Source organism: Rhinolophus hipposideros (assembly GCF_964194185.1).
Source record: "Rhinolophus hipposideros genome assembly, chromosome: X".
NCBI lineage: Eukaryota > Metazoa > Chordata > Mammalia > Chiroptera > Rhinolophidae > Rhinolophus > Rhinolophus hipposideros.
The window spans coordinates 33,510,290-33,534,877 of NC_138046.1; the positions used below are offsets into that span (position 1 = coordinate 33,510,290).

Genomic DNA, 24,588 nt, shown 5'->3' on the forward strand with positions numbered 1-24,588 from the left:
TAAATTGCAACATAATGCCCCATTATCTCTAAATACTTCAGTGGGCATTTGTTTAAATACGGACTTTCTCTCCCTATAACCACCATAGGAGTACTACAAACCAAGAAATTACCATTGATGCAATGTTATTACTTAACCTATAGATATTCAAATGTAGTCAATTGTCCCAATAATGCCCTTTTTTAGCATAAGAAAATGTTTTTTCTGGCTGGGGATCAGCTGTCACTACCGTAGTTTCCGTTAATCTGGAAGAGATCCTCACTCTTCGTGTTTAGTGATCTTGAAGATTTTGAATAGCGCAGGCCAGTAATTTTGTAGACTGTCCCTCAATATGGGTTTGTCTGATGTTCCTTCACGATTAAAAGCATGTTATGCGAATTTTTGGCATGACCAGTACTACAAAATTGGTTCGTGTTTTTCTTAGCACATTATCAGGAGGCACATGATGCCCATTTGTTTAATTTCTGGAGATGCTTATTTTCATTCCCAGATGAAACATTGTTTTGTCAAGTTTTTCCACCTTAAAGTTTCTATTTCGCCCTTTGAAATAGTATCTGGTCGGGAGATACTTTGATACTATGTAAACAAGTTGCCTAAGGTTACAAAGACATGGGAGACACTGTGGGGGTCGGCACTGGTGGCTGCGTTTCCCAGGACCGATTTCTCTTTTCCTCGCTAGATTGTACTAGCATAATGTCTGGCACACAGTAAATGGCTACTTCTTTTATGAGTATTTTTATTTTTAATCTCAGCGGTTAGCAAGGTGTATTGTAATCGAGCTGCTTATATGTTTGTCTTTCCCACAGACTGTGAGCTTGTTGAGGGTAGGCGTCATGGTTTATTGTTTTTCTATTCCCAGTGTCTAGCACATATTAGGTGTTTGGAAAATATATGTTTGAATTAGTAGCCTTAAGTAGATACTACGGAAGAAGATAAGGGCTACGAGTCGGCCTGGGGATGGCACTTTTCCTGTTCGAAAGGGAAGTGAGGGCAAGGGTGGTATAGGGCGCGGCCAGCGACGTCACTCTGCGAAGGGGCCCACGGGTCTGGGCCACCTCGTTGGCCACAGGGCCTTAGGCTTCCTCAGGGTGGGGAGGACCGTGGAGCGGGAAATCGAAAAGTGAACTCGCAGCTCCCGGCATTCTCAGTGGGCGGTGCTCCCCTTTGACCTCTAGCTCGCGTGCTACACATCCGGGCTTCTGTTACTAGTGAGAGGAAGATGGCGGCCGCGACGGTGGTGCTTCCCGTGGAGTGGATAAAGAACTGGGAGAAATCTGGGAGAGGCGAATTGTGAGTGTCTGAGCTGGAGGCGGGCGCACGGCCGGGCCGGGCTCGGAGTTACTCTCACATGTGAGGGGAGGTTGCGGAGTGGGGGTGGGGGGTGATGTGTCCCCTCCCCCATCCGGGCGGCGGGTGTGGATGGCTAGGAGTTTCGAACTCGGGGAGGAGAGCTACTGTTACCGCCGCCGATCTCCTTCCTTCCCTGGCCTCCCCGAAATCCCTGCTGCCCGCCGTAGCCCGCCTTCCTTTAGCCTCTTAGCAGAACTCCCGTTTCGTCCTTGCGCTCCTGCTCTCTCTTTTTGTCCCCCTCTTCGCTTACGCTCACTTGGCTCCTTTCTCCTTACGGGGCCGCGCCGGGTGGGTTCGGACTTTCCATCTCTCTCTGTCCCATTTCTTCACTCTGCACCCATTCGACTCCGCAGTTTGGAGCCCGGCGCCTCCTCTTCCAGAAGTCGGAGGAGGGCGAACCATCCCGGACTCCTTCTCCTCTTCTCCGCCCGCCGCCGCGAAACCCGGGGCGTCGCGAACAGCCCCTCTTGTCACCTCTCGTCCTCCCGGGGAGCGGTCTCTTGGATTGTCCCGGCCTCGTGGGGCGCCGCTGGCCGTGGGAGAAATGTAGCAGGGGTTGTCGCTTTCCACGAAGACGTACCGGCATTTCTTTGCTCCATCTTTTCACCTTAGAGTCATTTCGGGTTGGCCTCAACTTTCGTTATTAAATGTTTCCTAAATCCCATTTTGTCCTGGGACTACAACTAATTTTGGCAACTCTCCAAGGTTCTCGAGTACCTAGAAAAACGCGTTTCCTTTAGTTATAAACTCCCCCCCCCACAAGTAATACAGAAAATACTAATTTGCCTTACTCGCGGTTTCCTCGCCCAATATTTCAGCGCTCTCGGGGGGGGGGGGAATATCGCTTAAGTAGCAAAACAAACCCCAGATTAAAAACAACAACAACAACAACAACACAATTTCTCATTTACTTCTTTGAATCAATTTATTAGCTAAAGCTCAACCCTGTATGAGTTAATGCCTTAGCCATTTTTACCATCGTCAGTTTACGGTTGCTGGTGGAGAAGATAACGAATCTTTGGAACTTCGTTACTTAGAACGAAACGCACGGGGAACGTGTTGCCGGATCTTGCGCCTGTCGTATTGCCTGCCTATATGGCCTCTTCCCCCCCCCCGCATTTGCACCGCTTTACGAAGTCTTAAGAGTGTGAGCTCTAGAATGGAATTGCCTGGGTAAGCGGCGTTCTTAGCCACTTAACTGAGTGACCTTGGGTAAGTTCCTTAACCACTTTGACAGTATCTCCTTGAGTAAATTGGGATAAGTACTCAAAGGATTGTTGTGAAGACTATGTAATGCCTGTAAAACACTGGGCTTATAATAAGTGTTCAAATGATAGCTACTAAGTGTAATATTATTCCAATCTTTAGATATTTAAACTTCCTGGACAGCTCTTGCACTTAAAGTCTGTACCACGAAGGTGAGCAGTTAATTGGTCACTCTTTCATGTGTACTCCTGTTCTCAAGGAATTGAGACCCTTGAAGAGTGGGGGCTGGCTCATTTATTTTGTTTCAATTCTCCAGCCTACCCCCACCCTAGCCTTTCTAGTATTTGCTTGGAGTGCTTGTTGGCTTATTAACTGACAGAGAAGTCTATTTGATAGACATTCATTATTAACTGGAGCATTTTCCAAATCCTCGTACTGCTAGTTAACAGATAGCTGTTAGGTTGCTTGTGTGCAGGGAGGACAAGATGGGAAGTTACCAACCAAACTATCATCGTCATCTATATTACATTAGGGTACCTCCCCACCCCAACCGATAAATCGGTTCAGTGTTTTGTTTACTTTTAAAGCCAACTTATTTATTTAGGGGCTGTCGTTTTTGTAGATTGCTCAGCTTCCTCCTTCTAGCTAACTGTTTTTGACAGTTTTACTATTATGACTGCCACCTTGTAATGAGTAGTTTTAGGGCTAGGAGGTTGCTTGTGACACAAAGAAATGCTGCTTGGCTTCTGATTAGCAGTCGTTGGTGAAAAAAACTCTGATGTAGGAGATCAAAATTCCTAGTCAAAATGGAGTTTTCGATTCACTTTATGTATATTTACATAACATATGCTACCGGTCATAGTTCTGTGTTTGAAGAGCTGCTTCAAAACTGTTATTGGGACTTAAATGTATATGGTTATTGCATGGCTTGTGGAATGTGGTTTGAATTTCAGTAGCTCCAAATCAGTATAGTCAGTTTTATAATTGTTTCCGGTTATATGGAGAGTTTGAAGTTGCTAGTTGTGTTACGTAATGAAATATTTTAAATAGTCGAACACATCACCATCCAGTACTTAGTCTTCATTTATTTGATCTCTTTGCCCTCTGTGAAAACTTTGTTGCATATAATCTAACTGGATATTTTGTATCTTGCTAAAGATAGATGTTAGCGTTTTCATTGTATTAGAACAAATGATGTAACTATATTACAAAAAAATCCTTTCCTTTTCTTAAAACAGCCTCTTAAAAATAAACCAGCAACTGGAAATGTTAAAAATGAAGGTAATGTGCCACTCAGTTATTAGTGAATCCATTTATTGATCTGGCTTTTAGAATATGACCAATATTTAATATTTTATCTTGGACAGATTTTTCCTTTTTATCAAGATAAATTAGCAGGTGAGCTTTAACTTGATTGAAAATTATTATTATTTTTTTTTATAAAGGCATGATGTGTTTCATGAGGTTCATTTCTTTTTTTTCTCTTACCGTTGTAAGTGTATTCCAGGAGTTGTCAACTGTAGCATAATAGTGTTAAAGCAACATATGAGATGTATGGGGCATTTTATAACTTTAAGAGAGGGCAAATTCTTAATTGTGCCTCGTGAAAAGCAACTGTTTATTAAGATGGGAAGTCTTGGCTTTGAAGAATAAGTTTTGTTAGGAAATTAAGGAGAAAAAAACTGTAATTTGCCTGAGTAGTCAGTCACATACTTAGCTAACCTGTTCTGTCCAGAAATATTGATTATGTTTTTAATGGTAAATAACAGAACTCTTTTTTTAAAATTGAAGTTTATTGGGGTGACAATGGTTAGTAAAGTTACATAGGTGTACAATTCTGTAATACATCATCTATATATTACATTGTGTGTTCACCACCCAGAGTCAGTTCTCCTTCCATCACCATATATTTGATTCCTTTTACCCTCATCTACCACTCCTCCCCCCAATTATAGAACTCTTGAAATGATTTTTTTCCAAGTGATATCAAAAGGACAAAGGAGAACTACCAAAACATAATTAAGTGTCCTGTCCAGTAACACTTAGATTACTCTTACAAGTTTCACATCTAAATACACACACTTTCAAATTCTGCGACATATGCAAGATATGGATTTAATCACTTTAATTTTGGAATTAGCATTTTCGTTTCTTGATGATTTCATATTAACATGGGACTTGCCATGATTAAGCTAATAAGCTTACGTGTACTGGTAGATCCAAAGAAGAATTCTATTTTTGGTAGAAATCATTCAGTGAATTCAGCATTTCTTTGTGTTACAAGGAACCTTAATGTAGGATTTATGTTCCAAGCTCGTAATCTGAAGATCTTAGCCTCCTGTCAATACTTAGTCTAATTTTGAAATATTTATATTTGTCGAATATCATCTATTTGAAGAACTTAATTCTTTTAAAAATTTACATTTCAATTAGAGTATTTTAGGTCTTATTATTGGTAATAATAAAAAAGTTTTAAAATTTAATTGTCAAATGTTTTGGTTGCCATTCTTTTCTGCTGCTACTAAATTATTTTACACATTCCGGAACTTATCTAAGTACATTTGTATGTTCATTAAATGTTGTCTGACTTGAATTTTTTGGAAGGAAGTAGAAGGGGTGGGGTGGAGTTTATGGCAAATAATCATTCTAAGGAATTTTAGTCTTGGTAGTTGAATTTCTTTTTCTTCAAAAGGTGCTCTAAATTCAACTGAAGCTTTATCTGAAACTTTTTCTTCATGTTTTAGTTTTCATTTGGCATTTATTTTCTCATTTTGATCTGTATTCATGAGTTAAATACAAGTCTTGGTCTGTTTTCCTGGTAAGAGAAATGCATTCTTCAGAAATTGTTGGAGCAATATGAGATTTTCTAGATTATTACTGTTTTCTTTGTTTTTAGAAAAATTAAATTATTCTACAGTGCTTAAATATTAAGGTAGTGCTATTAATGTACTTGTATGCAGGAACTTCTGTTGTCTTTTTAAACATTTTTTAACATTTCCTGTTCCCTAGCCTCCTTGTAAATGCATGTTTTCATTTTCATAAATGGATGTTTCAAGATAAAACTACATGTCCCAATATTCATTTTTTGTGGGTTATATCTCTCTTCTAACAATGACAATAGAAATAGCACTTTACTCAACCAAATTTAGTCCTTCTTTGTTGTTTTGTTTTTAAGACTTTGAAGCACAGATTAACATTAGTTTTTTTATATGTGAAGCCAGGTTTGAGATGTTGACCATAATCAAGTAGTTCAGGCTTGTGCTGTGTTTCGTTTTTTACTGCAAAATGGGAACAAGTAATGTGGAAAGCTATCATGTTAAGAAGTATTCACAAAATACTTAATTCCTTGATAGAACTTAAGACATTTTATTCAGTTTAAGTTTCACAGATCTTTGACAGAAAGTAGATTCTTTGTTTTCAGGGATCTGAGACAGCATCTCCACAGTAGCACCAAACACTAAGTGGAAAAAAATGGAGTGGAAAAAAACTCAATTATTTGGAGATTATTAAGGGACTGAAATAATCATTCGAGTTTGGACTGAGGTGGAATATTTGGTTATTTTTTTTATACCACATAAAAATGGGCAACTGTTTGTTTCTCCACTAATCATTTAGGATAGAGTACTAAAACTGTTTTAACAGGTGTAGTAAGACATGCAGCATGCAGAAACAGAATTGTTTCTTTAAGGATATTTCATGATCTTCTGTTAGTGGATTACTTAGGGAGAAGAGCATGTACAAATCTACTGATTGGAGGAAAATTTTTTTAGCGATTGTTTTTTAGTTTTCCTCCTACAACTAAGGAAGAAGTGTTTATTCTAGAAAAATGAAAGTATCTGTTAGGCAAGTCAATTGCCTTACTGTAATAATCCCTCAGTGATTCCTTACACAATTTGAGCAAATCTTTGAGATGCTAATTAATAGTTCATGATGACACCATCTGCATCCTAATGAATATGTTTGTGGCTTGTGATGGACAAGATGGAGTTATATTTCAATTATTTCTTAAAATTCTATAACAATGTCTGTACCATTAGATTAGGTAGGAATTGGAACACTGACATTTTCCCTTCCCCACTGGAAGGACTATCACAAAAGACATATACATTATGCATATTAAAACAAATAGAAAATGAAACAACTGAAAATATGAATAAGCACAAACATTCAGCATAAGAAGGAATAGTTGGCTTTGTTTTTTCGTAGCCTGGTACAAAGGGAAAGATGAATTTACTTGATTCCATTACATTCCTCTGTCAAAGACATAATTCCTGCTATTATATTCTAAAGGGAATTGAACCTATGGGGATAGTGAGAACTACAGGGGAGAATTGTTTTAATACTTTGTAGCAAATATTGAAGCAGTCTTGATACACTTTATATTTACTCTACAAAAGAGGAGCTAGATTGCAGACATTTTTAGGTTATATATATTTTATTATTAGTTTCAGGTGTACATAGGTTATATTTTCTGATGCTAGTCTGAAGCAAATGATATTTCTGTGTTGCTTATTGGAAGGAAGATTGATTTTGTTTTATATTCCAGATAAGCTTCTGATATGTTTAACATATTTTGAGAAATTAGAAACTTAACCACTGTTCTCAACACATTCGAAGTAGTTGAAAGTACTTGGAGTCAAACTTAAATCAGTTTATTTTACCATTTTTAAGGTACTCTGAAAAAAGTTTTTTGTTTTTTAATACTTCTCCTTTGAAAACTAATAACTAAATGAGATTTTCAGACTATGCAGATTTAATTTAGTAATTGATCTCCATTGGCAAGTTTTTTTTTTTTATTCTTTGGTTTTTAAAATAATTTTGTGAGACCTACACAAGTGAATTGTTGACCAGAAAAAATTTGCTTTGACTTTTAACAGCCTTACACTGCTCATCCTGATGATGGAGTATTGAAATACTCCAAATACCCAAGGTTTGGGTAATTTGCAAAGTAGATAATCTCTGTGGATGATGGTAATGTGGCATCATATTTCATCTTAGGTGTGATATATAAGCATATTTTATAAGTCTTAAAATTAATTGTTTTATTAACTATGGAAAAAAAAAGGATTGCTTGACATAAAGAATAAGAAATATCTGCCTTCATTGTTTTCGGTTGTTGTTAGAGCCTTGTGAAACTTGTAATAAGAATATTTCTTTTCCTAAATTGTAAAATTGAAAAAAATATAGAAAAGTGCATAAAAACTAACTGTAGAGCTTCACAAATCTCAAAGATGCACACATATGTAACTCACACCTAGGTCAAGACAACAAAACCTCCTTTGCTGATTGCATCCTCTTTACTTTCCCTGAGGTAGCCAGTATCCTGATGTTTATGGTTTTCTCTTCCTTGTTTTTATTTAGTTTTACTACCCATTAAGTTTGTTCTTGGAATTCATATAAATGGAATCAGAGGGGGTGTATTCTCTTGTACCTGGCACTCTTGTACTTTTGCTCAGCATTATGTCTTTAGGATCCATTCATGTATTTGCAAGTATTTGTGTTTTATTTTTTTTGATTTTCATAGTTACAAGATGCTCCATTGTATAACTTTACCACAAATTGTTGATCTCTTATGCTCTTGATAAACAAATTTGTTGTTTTGAGTTTCTGGCTATTACCAACAGCTGCAATAGAAATATTCTTAGACAAGTGTCTTGGTGTATACAAGCATCTGTTTTGTGGCATATATACTTAAGTGTACAATCTCTGGGTTCTAGATTGCGATTAACCTCAGCTGTACTAGATATTGCCAACTAGCTCACAAAATATACTCCTATCAGCATTCTATTTTGTTCACCTTGCTTCACATCCTAGCTAACATTTAATATTGTCAGACTTTAAAATTTTTGTCGGTATGGTATGTATGTAATGGTATTTATTGGGGCTTCTATTTTCATGGGCATCTTTTTTATGTTATTGGTCATTCAGATTTCTTGTGAAAGGCCTCTATATCTTTTTTCCCATTTTTTTCTATTGGATTGTTTGCATTTCTTTTATTGATTTGTAGGATTTCTTTATATAGTTTGTATATGCACTCTTTGTGGGTTATACTGTATGTATGGCAAATATTTATTATTCTTTGACTTGCATTTCCCCTCATAATAGTGACTTCTGATGAACAAAAGTTATTCACTTTAATGTAGTCAAATTTATCAGTCTTTTGCTTTATGATTAGTACTTCTTTTGTATTTAAGCAACCTTTTTCCTATTTCAAGATTAATGAACTTATCCTCCTTTCATTTTCTGGAAACATATTATTTTGCTTTTCATTTTTAGTCTTACCTAACTGGAGTTGATTTTTATGTGTGCTGTAAGGTAGGGGCTGCAATATGTTGTTGTGGTTGATGTATAATGAAGAAAATCCAGTATCACAGATAAAGAGTTGGGAAAAGGAGAAGTATTTTAAATAGCCTTTTTAGATAATTATACATATTCTTCTTTGATAGCATGTCAAAATTCATGATGTGGTAGTTTCTTAATGATTTGTTGCTATACCAAATCCAAAACCACATCAGTGATCTTTTGTAATTTGTTAAATTAAAATCCGTTTGTCTCTTATTTGGAATCTTTTACCCATGCATTATATTGCAACATCATGCATTGGTTAATCGGAAAGCATTGGTTCACTGAATGATGCAGCTCTTCCAAATATTGATACAATACATTGTATAATGATAAAAAAGCATTCTTTAGTGTCATCACTGCACTAATCAGGAAACTTTTTATGAATTGGGAACTTGTTAAGTCCATGGTGGTAGATACAGGCTTTCCAAAATTCTAATTTTTGTTTGAAACCTTACATTTTATCATTGGCAACAAACACTCAGTTGTTTTCCTTGAAGTGACTGGCTACTTGGCTCATTTTTGAGAAAATGCCTGCCAGAGACACAATTCTGAATAACCATAATTTGTCAGTTGTTCTTTGAAGTAAAATGGTGTTCTATGGAAAAGCAGCAGCTCCAATTCTAACAATTGCATAAGTGATTTTCCTTTAGACAACCATAGTATTTTGGAGCATGGCTGAAAGGCTTAATGTGAACTTTCCATTTTGTCACACAGAAATTGAAAATACATGTTCAAAAAAAGATATGTTCTCAGGGCTCCAGATTTAATAAAATTGACATTTTTTACTACTTCATCAGGGCATTTTCTCCCCCCCTTTCTTCTGCCTAACCCCTCCCTCCAGTTGAAGCCGTTGTTTCTCAGTCTAGTTGTGTAGGATACAGCTCCCTGGCCCATGCTGGTATTATGAGCTTTGCACTCCCCCGGGCTGAGGCATTCGGTCGCCAGTCGGTCGCCAGTCGTTGATCGGCTGCTCATAGCAGCTCAGGGTATCTCTCGCTGGCTGCTGGCCGCTCACACCGGCTGCTGTCCATCCATGGTGGCACATAACAGCTGGGGTAGCACTCAGCACCCCACGCCAACCTCCGGCTGATCACGGCAGCCCAGCTCCAGGGAGAGCTGTTGTTCATAATCTTAGCTGTAGGGGGCGCAGCTCACTGGCCCATGTGGGAGTCAAACCAGCTGCCTTTGGCCTTAGGAACACAGCGCTCCGACCGCTGGAGCCACTGGGCTGGCCCAGCATTTTCTTTATTGTTGCTAAAAACACATAACATGACATCAACCTTAACACAATTTTAAGTGAACAGTAAATATAATATTAATGATAAACACAATGTTGTACAACAGATCTCTAGATTTTTTTCATCTTACATGCCTGAAGTTTTATACCCATTGAACAGCCATACCCCATTTCTCTTTCCCCCAACTCCTGGCAACCACCCAAATTCTACTTTAGATACCTCACGTAAATGAAATCATGTAGTATTTATTCTTCTGTGACTGACTTATCCACTTGGCATACTGTCCTCAGGGTTTGTACATGTTGTAGTATGTGACAGGATTTCCTTCTTATGACTGAATAATATTCCATTGTATATGTATGCCACATTTTCTTTCTGCATTCGTCTGTGGTTGGACATTTGGGTCATTTCTACCTCTTGGCTATTGTGAATAATGCTGCAATGAACATGGGAGTGCAAATAACTTCTTTGAGATCCTGATTTTAACTCTTGAGCTAAACTCTTTAACTTCTGGTATTTACCCAGAAGTGGGATTGCTGGATCATATGACATATACACACACACACACACACACACACACGCACACGCACACACACATATATGGTTGGTGCAAAAGTAACTGTGGTTTAAAAGGTTAATAATTGCAAAAACCGCAATTACTTTTGCACCAACCATACATATGTATATATATATTTTTTTCCTTCCTTCCTTCCTTCCTTCCTTCCTTCCTTCCTTCCTTCCTTCCTTCCTTCCTTCCTTCCTTCCTTCCTTCCTTCCTTCCTTCCTTCCTTCCTTCCTTCCTTCCTTCTCTTCCAGACTGTTTTTCATAGCAGCTGCACCATTTTACAGACACACGAACAGAGTTCAAGGGTTCCACTTTCTTCACATCCTTCCCAACACTTGTTATTTTCTGTGTTTTTCTTTTATAAGAATTATGTTTTTTACATCAGTTTTAGGTTCACAGAAAAATTGACAGGAAGGTACAGAGATTTCTTATTTATCCCCTGCCCTCACACATGCATAGCCTCCACCTTTATCGACACTCCCCACCAGAGCAGAGGTGCATTTGTTACAATTGAAGAACCTACATTGACACATTATAATCACCCAAAGTTTGTAGTTTACCTTTAGCTTCTCTCTTAGTGATGTGCGTTTCATTCTCTGGGTTTGGACAAATGTGTAATGGTGTGCATCCATCGCTATGTCAACACAGAGTATTTTCACTGCCCTAAAAAGCCTCTGGCTCTGCTTGTTCATCTCTTCTCCTACCCCCAACCCCTGGCAACCACTGATCTTTTTACTGTCTCCAGTTTTGCCTTTTCCAAAACGTCATGTACTTTCAAACATACTCTATGTAGCCTTTTTCAGATTGACATCTTTCCCTTAATAATATGCATTTAAGTTTCTTTGATGTCTTTTCATGGCTTGAGAGCTCATTTCTGTTCAGTGCTGCATAACATTCCATTGTGTAGATAGACCAGTTTATCCATTCACTTATTGACGGCCATCTTGGTTACTTCTAAGTTTTGACAATTGTGAATAAAGCTGCTCTAAACATCCATGTCCATGTTTTCACCTCCTTTGGAGAAATATGAAGGAATGGGATTGCTGAACTGTAAGGCAAGAATATTTAGTTTTGTAAGAAACTACCGAACTGTGTTCCAATGAATGAGAGCTCCTATTGTGCCACAGGAGGACCTGCGTTTGGTGTTGGCAGTGTTCTAATAGATGTGTGGTGGTATCTCATTGTTGTTTTAATTTGCATTTCCCTGATATGTAATGTGGAACAACATTTCATATTCTTATTTGCATCTGTCTATCTTCCTTGATGAAGTGTTTGTTAAGGTCTTTTGCTCATTTTTAAATTGGGATGTTTGTTTTCTTATTGTTGAATGTTACAATCTGCTACTCTGTGCCTTTTGAGTGGTGAGTTCAGTGCATTTACATTTAGGGTGAATATTGATATATAAGGATATCCTATCATTCTATCTTTGGTTTTCTGGTAGGATTGTGTCTCCATTGTTTCTTTGCTTTTTTGTTGCTGTTATTTAAGTGTGATGGTATTCTATGATTTTTCCCTCTGTTGTTTTATGTTATATGTTTCAGTTTTGGATTTTTTTTTGAGGGGTTACCATTAAGTTTATGTAAAAGAAAGTTTCATATATAGAGTGTTCCATTTTCTTCAGCGTGCTTACCGGTTCAGAGCTTTACTCTCCCCCCTCCCTTTTTAAAATTAATTTATTGGGGAATATTGGGGAACTGTGTGTTTCTCCAGGGCCCATCAGTTCCAAGTTGCTGTCCTTCAATCTAGTTGTGGAGGGCGCAGCTCAGCTCCAAGTCCAGTTGCTATTTTCAATCTTAGTTGCAGGGGGCGCAGCCCACTGTCCCATGCAGGAATTGAACCGGCAACCTTCTTGTTAAGAACTCACGCTCTAACCAACTGAGCCATCCAACCAACTGAGCCATCCGGCCGCTCTCCCATTTTAAGTTTTTGTTGTTACAAATTATCTCTATTTATGCTGTGAGTTGGTTTCTGCACTGCAGTAGCAACTTGTCTTCCTCTTTTTTTAAAAAAAAAGTTGTTTGTTTTCCTTCTTTACCTTGTATGTTATATTTAAGTGTGTAGTGTCTTATTTGGTGTAGGGTTTGCCATTTCCTGCTTCTGTCTGTTCGTAATACTACTTATGATTTTGTATTCTTTTGCTTTTTTTTTTTTTTTCTGTTTCAAGTCAAATACCCTCCTTCAGTATTTCTTGTAGTGCGGGTCCTGTGTTAGAAAATTCCCTCAGCTTCCGTATGTCTGGAAAGGTCTTTATTCCTCCATATCTGAGTGATATCTTTGCTGGATATATTATTCTTGGCCCATAATTTCTCTTTTAATACTTTGAATATTTGATTTCACTCCCTTCTGGCTTCTAGAGTTTCTGCTGAAAAATCCGATGATAATCTAATGGGCTTTCCTTTGTGGGTTACCAATTTCTCTTCCCTGGCTGCCTTGAAGAATCTTTCTTTGTCATTAATTTTTGACAGCTTCAATACAATGTGCCTTGGAGAAGGCCTGTTGGGATTGAGGTAATTAGGTGTTCTATTTGCTTCTTGGGTTCAAAGATCGAGTTCTTTCCACAAGTTTGGGAAGTTCTCATCGACTATTTGTTTGAACATACTCTCTGTTCCCTTCTCTCTTTTTTCTCCTTCTGGTATGCCCATTATTCTTATATTGCTCTTTCTGGTGGAGTCAGAAAGTTCTTGTAGAGTTCTTTCATTTCTTTTAAGTCTCAAGTCTCTCTCTTCTTCCATCAGTGTGATTTCCAGGTTTCTACCTTTGATGTCACTGATTCTTTCCTCCATCTGGTCAACTCTACTTCCTAAGCTGGTTATTTCATTCTTCATTTCTTCTATTGAGTTCTTAATCTCCAGACATTCTATTTGGTTCTTTTTTAAAATTTCAATCTCTTTCGTAAAATGTTCATGTTGTTCTTTGATTGTTTTTCTGAGTTCATTAAATTGCCTTTCTGTGTTTTCTTGCATCTTGTTGAATTTTTTTCAGAACTGCAATCTTGAATTCTCTGTCACTTAAGTCACATATTCCCATGTCTTTCGTTCATTTTCTGGACACTTCATTTTCTTTCTGAGCTGTCTTGTTACCTTGGTTATTCATGGCAATTAATAGATTATTATTTCTCTTCCTGGGCATCTACAGGAGTGGCTTCTGCAAGAGGTTGATAGGAAGAGGTCTTTTTTTTGCTTTCCAGTATGTGTTGGTAGAATGCTTTATTTTCTCTCTGACTGCAGCCTTTTATTCTCTCTCACGCTGTAGTGTTATATTTTCTCTGCACTGTTCTGTCTTCTCACATTGACAGGGGAAAGGGGGTTCCATGGAAAGTGGGCTTCTCCTCTGTGAGCAGATCACCTGGGTGTCAGGGCACCACCTCCTTTGGGGGATGTGGAGAGCTTCTGAAGTTTTGAAGCTCTTCCCACACCAGATTCAGGGCCTGTGTATTTCAAGGGCTCTGTTTACCCCTGCAGCGATCTTCCCAGATAGTTGGGGGTAGGGGTGGGGTGGGTTGTGAGAGGTAGCTCTGAGCAATGGCGGTTACCACCACTACAGCCAATCCTGCACGCAGGGCTCCTTCCCCTTTGCCGGAACAAGTTGGGCTTCGAGTCCATGGCTGCAGGGCTACAGTTTTCAGAACTGTAAATATTCTGTTCTTTTGATCTGACACTGCTACTGTTCAGCTTCTAGCACTGGAAAGCTGGGGGTGGGAACGCTCTGGGACAGTGGGGAGGTGTCAGCTAAGCTCCATGCCTCTGTCTTCTGCTTGGCAGTGAGAGCTTGAACCACTGTTCTTACCCTTCTTCCCTCAGTCTTAGCTCTGAGGTCATGAGTGTTGGGTTCAGCTGTGTATATGCTGATCCCTCAGGCAGGACTGTGGGCCATAAGGGGTGCAGTAGCAGTCCAGATTCTTCCCTGTCCCATGGCTGCAGTAGCTCCAGAATGCAGGGAGCTCGGAGCTACTACATACTAGCTCTAGTCTGCATTCTGTGGTTGGTGGTGCCACTTCTCCACACTTCACCCTTCCCTGCTCCCTCCCCCTCCCTTCCTCCTCGCCCAATTTGCCCACTTTTAGATTATTTCAGTTGCGGGTCTCTTAGTCTTGCCTGTCTGCAATGCAGGGAGTCCTCTGTGGAATTACCGTGTTTCCCTGAAAATAAGACCTAGCTGGACTATCTGCTCTAATGTGTCTTTTGGAGCAAAAATTAATATAAGACCCGTTATTATATTATACCCGGTATTATATTGTATTGTATTATATCACATTACATTACATTATATTCCCAGTCTTATATCATATTATATTATGTTATACCCAGTATTATATTGCATTGCATTGCATTGCATTGCATCATATTATACTATACCTGATCTTATATTAAAATAAGACCGGGACGTGTTGCTCCAAAAGATGCATTAGAGCTGATGGTCTGGGTAGGGCTTAGGCATAGCTGTTCAATTTGTTGTAAATTGGAGGGGGTATTTTAAGAGGCTCACCTCATGCCACCATTTCTGCGATGTAATCTTTTCTTTTCTTTTTTTGATAATCCTTACATGTATAGAGTCATATCTCTTTGTGGGTTTGATTCACCTTTCTCTGATAAGTGACATTGCACATCTTTTCATATGCCTATTGGCCATTTGTATGCCTTTGGAGAAATGTCTATTCAAGTCTTTTGTCCGTTTTTAAATCAGGTTATTATTTTGGTTGCTGAGTTGTCGATATTCCTTATGTATGAGATCTGACAATTCAGTTCGTGAACTTGCCACTGTGCGCTTACATTGGCAGCACTGTACAAACAGCTTGGTAAGGTTTCTTAACCTTGGTATATCAGTGTCTCACAGCTGTGTCCGTGTAGATGTGTGGCAGTGTCTTGCTGAGTCGTGTTCATTATTATTGCATGTTTCTGTGTGTCATAGCGAGAATGTCTGAGCTTGAATTAGAGCAATGAACAAACGTTAAATTTCTTGTTAAACTTTGCAAAAGTGGAAGTGAAATCAGGGACATGTTAGTCCAAGTTTATGGGGATATTGCCATGAAGAAAACGGCAGTGTACAAATGGATTAAACGTTTTTCTGAGGGAGAGAACACATCACTAATGAAGAGAGGTCAGGGTGGCCAGTATGGAGCAGAACTGACGAAAACATTGCAAAAGTCTGTGGAATTGTGCGTCAAAATTGTTGACTGACTGTGAGAAGCATAGTAGACCAAGTAAACATCGATAGAGAAACAGTTAGAAAAATCTTAACTGAAAATCTTGACGTGAGAAAGGTGTGTGCAAAAGTGGTCCTGAAGGAGCTCACTGATGAACAAAAGGAAAGGAGAGTCGAAGTTTGCCAAGACCTTTTGGAGAGGCAAGATGATGTTTTGGGCCGTGTTATCACTGGTGATGAAACATGGGTGTACCAATACAACCCCGAAACAAAGTGCACAATGGAAATCAGCCAATTCTCCACGACCAAAAAAAGTTCTGTCTGTCCAAATGAAGAGTCAAAACAATGTTGCTAAACTTTTTTGATATCAGGGATTATTCATTATGAATTTGTACCAACTGGACAAACAGTTAAGGATGTTTACTATTTGGAAGTGCTGAAAAGGCTGTGTGAAAAAGTTAGACAACCTGAGCTTCTTGCCAACCATTCATGGCTCTTGCATCACGACAATGCACCAGCTCACACGGCACTGTTTGTGAGGGAGTTTTTAACCAGTAAACAAATAACTGCATTGGAACACCCTTCCTACTCACCTGATCTGGCCCCCAATGACTTCCTTCTTTACCCAAAGATAAAGGAAATATTGAAAGGAAGACATTTTGGTGACATTCAGGATATCAAGGGTAATACGACAACAGCTTTGATGGCCATTCCAGAAAAAGAGTTCCAAAATTGATTTGAAGGGTGGAGTAGGCGCTGTTGTCAGTGCATAGATTCCCAAGGGGAGTAGTTTGAAGGTGACCGTAGTGATATTCAGCTATGAAGTATATAGCACTTTTTCTAGGATGAGTTAGTGAACTTAATTGTTAGACCTGGCTGACCAGTTATGGCTATTAATCCCTTTTCAGATACATGGTTTGCAAATATTTTATTCCAAATTCCACAGGTTGTCTTTTCATTCTGTTCATTGTTTCCTTTGCTGTGCACACAATTTTTAGTTTGATGTCCCAGTTGCCTGTTTTTGCGTTAGTAGGCTGTGCTTTTGGTGTCATATCTAAGAAATCTTGGTAAGACCAATGTCATAAAGCTTCCCCCCTATGTTTTTTCTAGAGAGTTTTACAGTTTCATGTCCTATGTTTAGGTACTTAATTCATTTTTTTGAGTTCAGGTTTGTATTATGGTGTAAAATAAGTGTCCAATTTCACTGTTTTGCATAATGCTGTTGAAACTTTCTAGTGAATTTTTTAGTTCAGTTATTACATTCTTTGGCTCCAAAATTTGTTTAGTTCTTATATTTTCTATCCTTTTGTTGAAATTCTCATTTTGTTCATGCATCAAATTCCTGAGCTTGTTCAGTCTTTTCATGATGGTTAATTTAAATTCTTTTCAGATAATTCATGTATCTCTGATTCTTTAGAGTCAGTTTCTGGAGACTTAGTTTGTTCCTTTTGTTGGGTCATTTTCTCTGTTTATGTCCCTTTTAATTTTGTGTTGGTATCATTGCATTTGAAAAGCACTCTTCTCTCCTAGTCTTTATGGACTAGGTTAGTACAGGGAAAGGCCTTTATCAGTCAGCCTGGTTATAGATTCTGGGCGCCTCTCAACGTTTTCTCTAGATGTGTCTTCTCAGGACTTCAGTGCATTGATTCCAAATTAGAAAGATTTTCCAGTTTCTTTTTTTCAGAAGCTTGTACTCTCATATTTTCTTTTGTCTATCTGTTGTACCATGGGTCCTCTGAAGCAGCATCACACCACCCAGCTCTTTTTTGTTCTTAGTGGCCCCCGGGCAGCTAGAGTACACCAGGTACTGTGAGCACCCTAAGTCAGGCTAGACAGAAACCAGTCACTCAGGCAGCCACACCCCCAAAGCTGGAATGTTGGACACACTCCAGTCTTCTCTTTCTCCCCAAGGCAGAGGTTGCTGAGCTGTATTGTATTGGTCTCTGTTTCCTGTATTGTTGGTTTTCTGGAGCTGCAGCTCACCACCCTGCTCTTTTTTATTCTCAGCAGGCCTTAGCCACCTAGAGTATGCCAGGTCCTGTCTGTGCTCCAAGATGTTTGAGAAAGAAACCAGTCTCCCAGAGAGCCTCCCTCCCCAAGTCAGAATGTTAGATGTACATTCCAGTTATCTCTTTTCCTCCTCGGAGAATTTGGGAGCTGGGAGTTTCCTTCCGATTGTGTGGTGCTGTGCCAAGAGGAGGGACTATGGTGAAAGGGTATCATGAATTTTCCTACTCGTTTTAATGCAGCTGGTTTAGTGCTTGCCTTGAGTGCAGGAGCCCCTTAACTGGTTTCTGAATTTCCCATAAAGGGAATTGGTATGTGTACAAGTATTGTTGTTGAATGGGTGTTTCTATGGGAGGAAGGAAGGCCTGGAGGTTCCTATGCTGCCATCTTGATGTCACTCCCATCGAGGACATTCCTAAGTGAAACTGGCTTTTGCTTATGAACAGTCATGAAAAATATAATGAAACTGTTTGGTGACATCTTACATGAGACTGGCTTTATTATGTCCTTCAATTTTTTTTTTTTTTTAGATTTTATTGGGGAAGGGGAACAGGACTTTATTGGGGAACAGTGTGTACTTCCAGGACTTTTTTCCACATCAAGTTGTTGTCCTTTCATTCGTAGTTGTGGAGGGCGCAGCTCAGCTCCAGGTCCAGTTGCAGTTGTTATTTGCAGGGGGCGCAGCCCACCATCCCTTGTGGGAGTTGAACGGGCAACCTTGTGGTTGAGAGGACGCACTCCAACCAACTGAGCCATCCGGGAGCTCAGCGGCAGCTCAGCTCAAGGTGCCGTGTTCAATCTTAGTTGCAGCGGGCAGAGCCCATCATCCCTTGTGGGACTCGAGAAGTCGAACTGGCAGCCTTGTGGTTGAGAGCCCACTGGCCCATGTGGGAATCGAACCGACAGCCTTTGGCATTAGGAGCACTGAGCTCCAACCGCTTGAGCCACCAGGCGGCCCCTCTTTTCTTCAATTTCTTGGTCATGAAGAATTCAATGAGACAGTTTTGTGTTTTGCCTTGATACATGCTAAGGTGCAAGCAGTGTTATCTTCCTTTGTTTTTGAACTATTAGTGCAAATGTCAGTATGGCAAAAAAACGATAATGAAATCTTAGTATTATTACAAATAGAGTTCTGACCTTGTACAACTCCAGAAAGTGTCTTAGTAATCAATGGTTTGTGAACCATAGTATCAGAACTGCTACTTTCAAATTGTAAGTTCTTTTCTATTCCTATTTTTCTAAGAGTCTTTAAAAAAATAGTAATGGATATTGAATATTGTCAAATGTCTTTTATGCATCTATTGAACTATAGTCTGATTTTTTAAAATCAGTTTAATGTGGTGAATTAATTTGAACTAAATTTGTGTATTTGAGATAAATCCACATTAATCTTGATGTATTTTAATATTATTTTTTCACTTATATATCTATATGTTTAATGCTATACATGTTTAAATACCGCAAGACACTATTATTATTCAGTTAATATTCATGTAGAGTTACCCATATGTTACCGGAGCATGAACTCCCCTCAGCGTGGTGTCCAGGTTCTTTGAATCCTGAACAAAGAATTGAATGGGACACCAAAAGGCAGTGGTGAAAGAGCAGCTTATTAGAAGCGAAACTGCACTCCAAAAGGATAGGAATGGGCCTGAGCAACAGAGTGGCTCACAAGGCGCCAACTGGCGAGGACTTGTAGTTATTATTTCCTTCTCTTCTAGAATGGGTTACTCCTCTCTGGATGTGGGGTCTCTTGATTGGCACTTAGGATTGACAGGAGACTATTACCTCATCTGTTCAGATTATGCATGTTCTTTCCCAGAATTCAGTCTGTTAAAATGATACTAATGAACTTCCGGGCATATGTATGATATTACAGTGATGGTGTAATGAGGCTAGTGTGAAATGAAGGTCATTGTAGCCTTTACTACTTAGGTGTGAGTGACAGGTCGAATCTAGTCAGATATTTGTATCCTTTAGCTTCCTTACAGTGGTTGATGGTTATAGTAAATAAGGGAAAGGTTTGGGTGTGGAAGTGAGGTTTCTGGGCGGTTGCAATTCGTAGGTTGTATTGGATGTGCAGGAATGTTTGGAGAGCCAATTCCTGCTACTAACTGCCTGCCTTATTTCCCCCTGAGAGGCATGATCCCCATAAATATCTATGGTAAGTTGAGGAACAGGAGGTCTCTTCTTCTGTTTCTGCTTCCTGCTGAATGTAGTCGTTGTCTCTGCCTATTGGGAATTCACAGAACTCTCGCCCTGTCGGATCTTAAATGAGAGGAAGGGGTCTCGAGATCCACCTGGAAGACCACGTCGGCCTCCTTGGTTGGTGTACTGGAAGCCTTGCTGGGGATACATCATTTGTATCCCGATGGCCCCTAGATGAGGAGAGATAGATTTTGGTTAATAGATTTAAAAATGTTGGCCCAAGAAGCAGGACTCAAAGCTACTGATGCAGGGTGACTACGTGATAGAAAGTCCGTTTAGCTTCATGGAGCCTGTGGCTTTTTCCTCTGGCTTAACCGGTCATTCAGGTGGCGTTATTCATCCAGGAGCTGGCCTAGAAAGAATTCTGGGCCACGGTGATTACAATCAACAAGCATAAATCACAAGTTTCTGGAGCAGGGGGCAGGAAACATTCTGTGGTTCAGGCTAGGAACAATCTTTTGTTTAAGATTAAGAAACTGTTTTGAAAAGTGATTAGGACCAAGGACTAGGGAACTAAGAAACTAGGGAAAAGGAGACTTAAAATCCCTATAGTGGAGAGGGTGGGGGCTCTTTCATTTGGTCCATATCACATACACTTAACCACTTTTTCCTTTGTCATTTCTTGCTGCAACTCTAAGGTTCTATTTAGAATTATTTTTATCCCGCCTAAAGAATGGCCTTGAACTTTTCTTTTAGTGTGTGAACTCAGTTATTGTTTGACGTTTAGTGCTTATTTTGCCTTTTCTTGGAATTCTGTTTTTTGGATATAGAATTTTAGGTTGGCAGATACTTTGTTTTAGCACCTTACAGCTCTCTCTGGCACTCTGTTCTGTTGAGAAGTCATGAAGATAATGTTGTCTTTTATTTTCTGAGTTCCTTAAATTATTTTGTCTTTGATTTTCTGTAGCTTTACTGTAATGTGCCCAGATACGGATTTCATTTCAGTTTTGGAAAACTGAATTCTTGCTTATTATTTCTTCAGATATTGATTTCGCCCATTCTCTCTCCTTTCTGGAGTTGCAAGTGGGCATACCTGTTTTCACTGTAGCCTGTATATCTATTCTTCTTAGCTGTATTTAAGTTAATCTAATGAAGAAGTATTCAAAATACAAGTATTTTTTTCAATTTGTTGAAAACATTCAATGTTTTGTTTTTAAACTTTATTATTGGGAAAAAATCTCAGATGAGACAGTAGAATGGTATAACAGCCTCAATGAAATCATCAAGTAGCTTCTATAGTTGTCAACTGCTGGCCAATCCTGTTTCATCTATAACCCTACTCATTTCCCCATTTTATTGAACTAAATATCATTTTATCTCTAAATATTTCAGGGTCTACCTCTTAAAGATGGCGTCTTTATAAAATATTCCAATTGACTCATAATAAAAATTAACTCATATTAATTTTTAAAATACTTTCTTGAAACAGGATCCAAGTAAGGATTCATGCACTGTGATTGCTGTCTCTCTTATGCCTCTTTTACTCTGAGGATCCCCCATCATCTTTTATTTTTCATAGCAATATATGTTTGTTGAAGAGACTGAGTCATTGTCCTGTAGAGTTACCCGGAATTTAGGTTCATGCCTTTTAATTTTTTTGACAACTTCATAGGTGGGTAGTGTATTCTTTCATCAGGATCAGGCGGCACATAATGTCACATTGTCTCTTTTTGTGATGTGAATAGTCATTGATAGATGATGCCTAGCTCTTTATTAGGAATCTTAAAATGATGATGCAACTCTATCATTCCTTCATTATTTATTAGCTGAAATACTTCAATACAGAGACATTTCTTATCAACTGTTGCTTCCTTTATGAAGGCAGAATAAGTGCTTGATTTTTTATTCTTTTACCAGTTTTCAAAATCATAAATTGATTCACTAGCATCCTCCAGTTCTGACAAATTAGGATTTTTTAGGATTTTTAGGTTTGTTTTATTCTCATTATAAACTAATGGATTTAAATATTTGATACGTTGCCAAATATTTTTAGTTTGTATAATTTGCTCTGTAAGGATCATCTATGTTGGGATTTGAAATTAATGCAGACAATTTCTGTTTTATTCTAGTTTGCATTTATGCCGGATCCTCAGTGAAAATAAAAGTCATGATAGTTCGACTTATAGAGGTAAGACTTTTAAAAGTATCAAAGCTATTATTTTTGGCTTGGTCAAAATTAATAAATATCCTGTTTTCCATCAAATTGTTACAAATGAAAACAAAAGGTATAAGATAGTTCACATTATATAAAGCTTTTGTATAAATATATTACAGTTAAGATTAAAACTATAGTTATAGTAAGACTGTATATTTTTGTATAAGGATGTTATTTGACTTGCATAGTAGTAGTCATATGATATTGCATGGTTTTTATAATTGTGACCTGGTATATTCAGCAGTTGCTAGCTGTATTAAAAATTACTCAGGCTAGTTATCGTCATAAACAGAAGAGAAAAGCTAGCATTGAAAGAAAAACTATTGTGATCTTATTTACACTAGGAAATTTCCAGAAACTGAGGTTCAGTATTTTTACTAAAGCTGATTACCTCGGGATCTTATTAAAGGAAGTTGTCATGGAAAACATTAAAAGCAAAAGGAGTTTACTGCATATCACAAATATAGTTTATTAAGTAAAATGTTATATAATTAAGATATAAATTTGCAGTTATTTTAATTTTGAAGGATGTTACTATTTAATATTCATTAATTTAAAAATTAGGCATATAGATTTAGAAAAGGAGGGGCAAAAACAAAAGCAATTATGTCTAGTAAGTTTAAAGCATTTTCATAGATAGCTTTCATTGGTAGAACCCATAACATTTGTTTCTTGATCTGGAAAAGGTAATTCATAACCAATGTTCTATTTTAAACCAAAACTTATTAGATAAAATTTATTGTAACTATTTAAATTATGCCTTTGTGAATAGAAGATTCAGAACAGAATATTTTCTGTTGGTAAGTTTACTTTTGTTTTATCAAAAGTTAAATATTTCTTAATATGAGAGTATATACTTTTAAAAGAAAATTTGCTTTTTTGAGTGGAAAGCAATTTTATAACAAATGACTGAGCCATTTTTTTTCTGTCATTTGGGTAAGACCTGTTTTAAGACTTAGCATTCCTAGCCTGGGTCCCCAGAGTTTTTTTCCAATTCATCCTGCTTATAAAATTGCATTACCATTCATAAAGATTTCTGGTTGATATAATGCCTTCTTTTTTGAATAAGCAGTTGACTGCCAGAAGTGTAAGAAAGTAAAAAAAAAAGAAAGACTCTAAAAGCACTGGATACTTAATTTTTTTCTTCCCCATGTTTAAAACATATTGTTAACTTCTCAGTTAACTGTGATCTTGTTTGCAATTGAAACCATAAATGGATAAAGAGAAAGAATTCTCAGAAAGACTATAAATATTATTGCATAAGACAGGCTGATTACTCTTAGTTTTAAATGGGGGCTGTGTGGATCTTTAATAACTATCAGATTATTGTTAATTTGCACGGTTGTTCTGATCCATGTTTGAAACAAAAAATAGTTATGAGTATGGTCTCATTGGCTGAATTGCTGGTGCTTTCTGGCTTGCCCTTGCCTGCTTCCTCAGCACGTACACTGTTTGGCTGATATCTGCCAACAATCAGCTTTGGTTTGAGCACACTAGTTGGTAGTAGTCCATGCAAGAAAGTGGATGGTATTTCTTCAAAATTTCCTTTGTTCTATCTAAGGGGGATTGAGTTTGGGTAGTGTTCCCTCAGTCCTTGCCCTTTATGCCCTTGTCTTGAATTGATTTCATTTTAGGCAGGTAGTTTTCCTTTGCACACACTACTTCACCTTGTTTTTTGTAAGTCCCTTCCCCCCTAATAAAATAACATTGTAATGATGGCTGATAAACATGAGTAGTCAGTGATATTTGACAATCAAAAACTGATGTCTTCAATGTTCAAATTCCACAATGAACCTAAGAATCTCTAAAAGTCCCTTTTACTTGTGGCTATTCTTAAAACTGCTTTTTTCTGAAATGTTAGCATTAAGTTAAAATCTTTTTATTTTTTGTGTGTAATTATAAGGGTTGTAAGTTTTCCTCCCAATTGTAAATACAGTTTGTCAACTTTAGTATGAATTTTACAGGATTTTGTAGGGCTAGCCTAGTAGTCTTAAGGCACCACTTACTGTTACCTAACCACTTAAATGGGCATTTAAATAACATGTGAATTGGGGACTATTTTTGCTACTTTGTGAATTACATTATGATGGTTTTATGTCACTTAGTATCAGTAAAATGACCTGGGCCATTTGTTCTCTATTTTAATCTTCTCCTGTGATTATTATTAGAATTCCCTCAGCTGCTGCTGCTTTTTTTTTTTTTTAATTGGGGGAATATTGGGGAACAGTGTGTTTTTCCAGGATGTCAAGTCATAGTTTTTCAGTCTGATTGTGGGGGGCGCAGCTCAGCTTCAAGTCAAGTAGTTTTTTCAATCTAGTTGTGGAGGCTCAGCTCACTGGCCCAGGTGGGACTTGAACCTGGCGACCTGGGTG

General features: G+C 38.1%; 1 protein-coding gene across 18 annotated transcripts in view; it reads left to right on the forward strand.

Moving 5' to 3' along the window:
* Positions 1 to 978: 978 nt before the first annotated feature.
* THOC2 (THO complex subunit 2) overlaps positions 979 to 24,588 on the forward strand; it is a gene marked incomplete at its 3' end in the record, with an annotated part of 142,205 nt that continues 118,595 nt past the window's right edge. For 16 of the 18 annotated variants that reach the window (XR_013992946.1, XR_013992947.1, XR_013992948.1 and 13 more), the window contains exons 1-2: positions 979 to 1,290; positions 22,131 to 22,189. Coding sequence is in view for 15 of the 18 variants with exons in the window: in XM_081042748.1 (XP_080898874.1) it covers positions 1,220 to 1,290; positions 22,131 to 22,189 (130 nt within the window). The remainder of the gene's footprint in view (positions 1,291 to 22,130; positions 22,190 to 24,588) is intronic. The other 2 variants (XM_081042743.1, XM_081042742.1) reach the window with 2 other exon arrangements.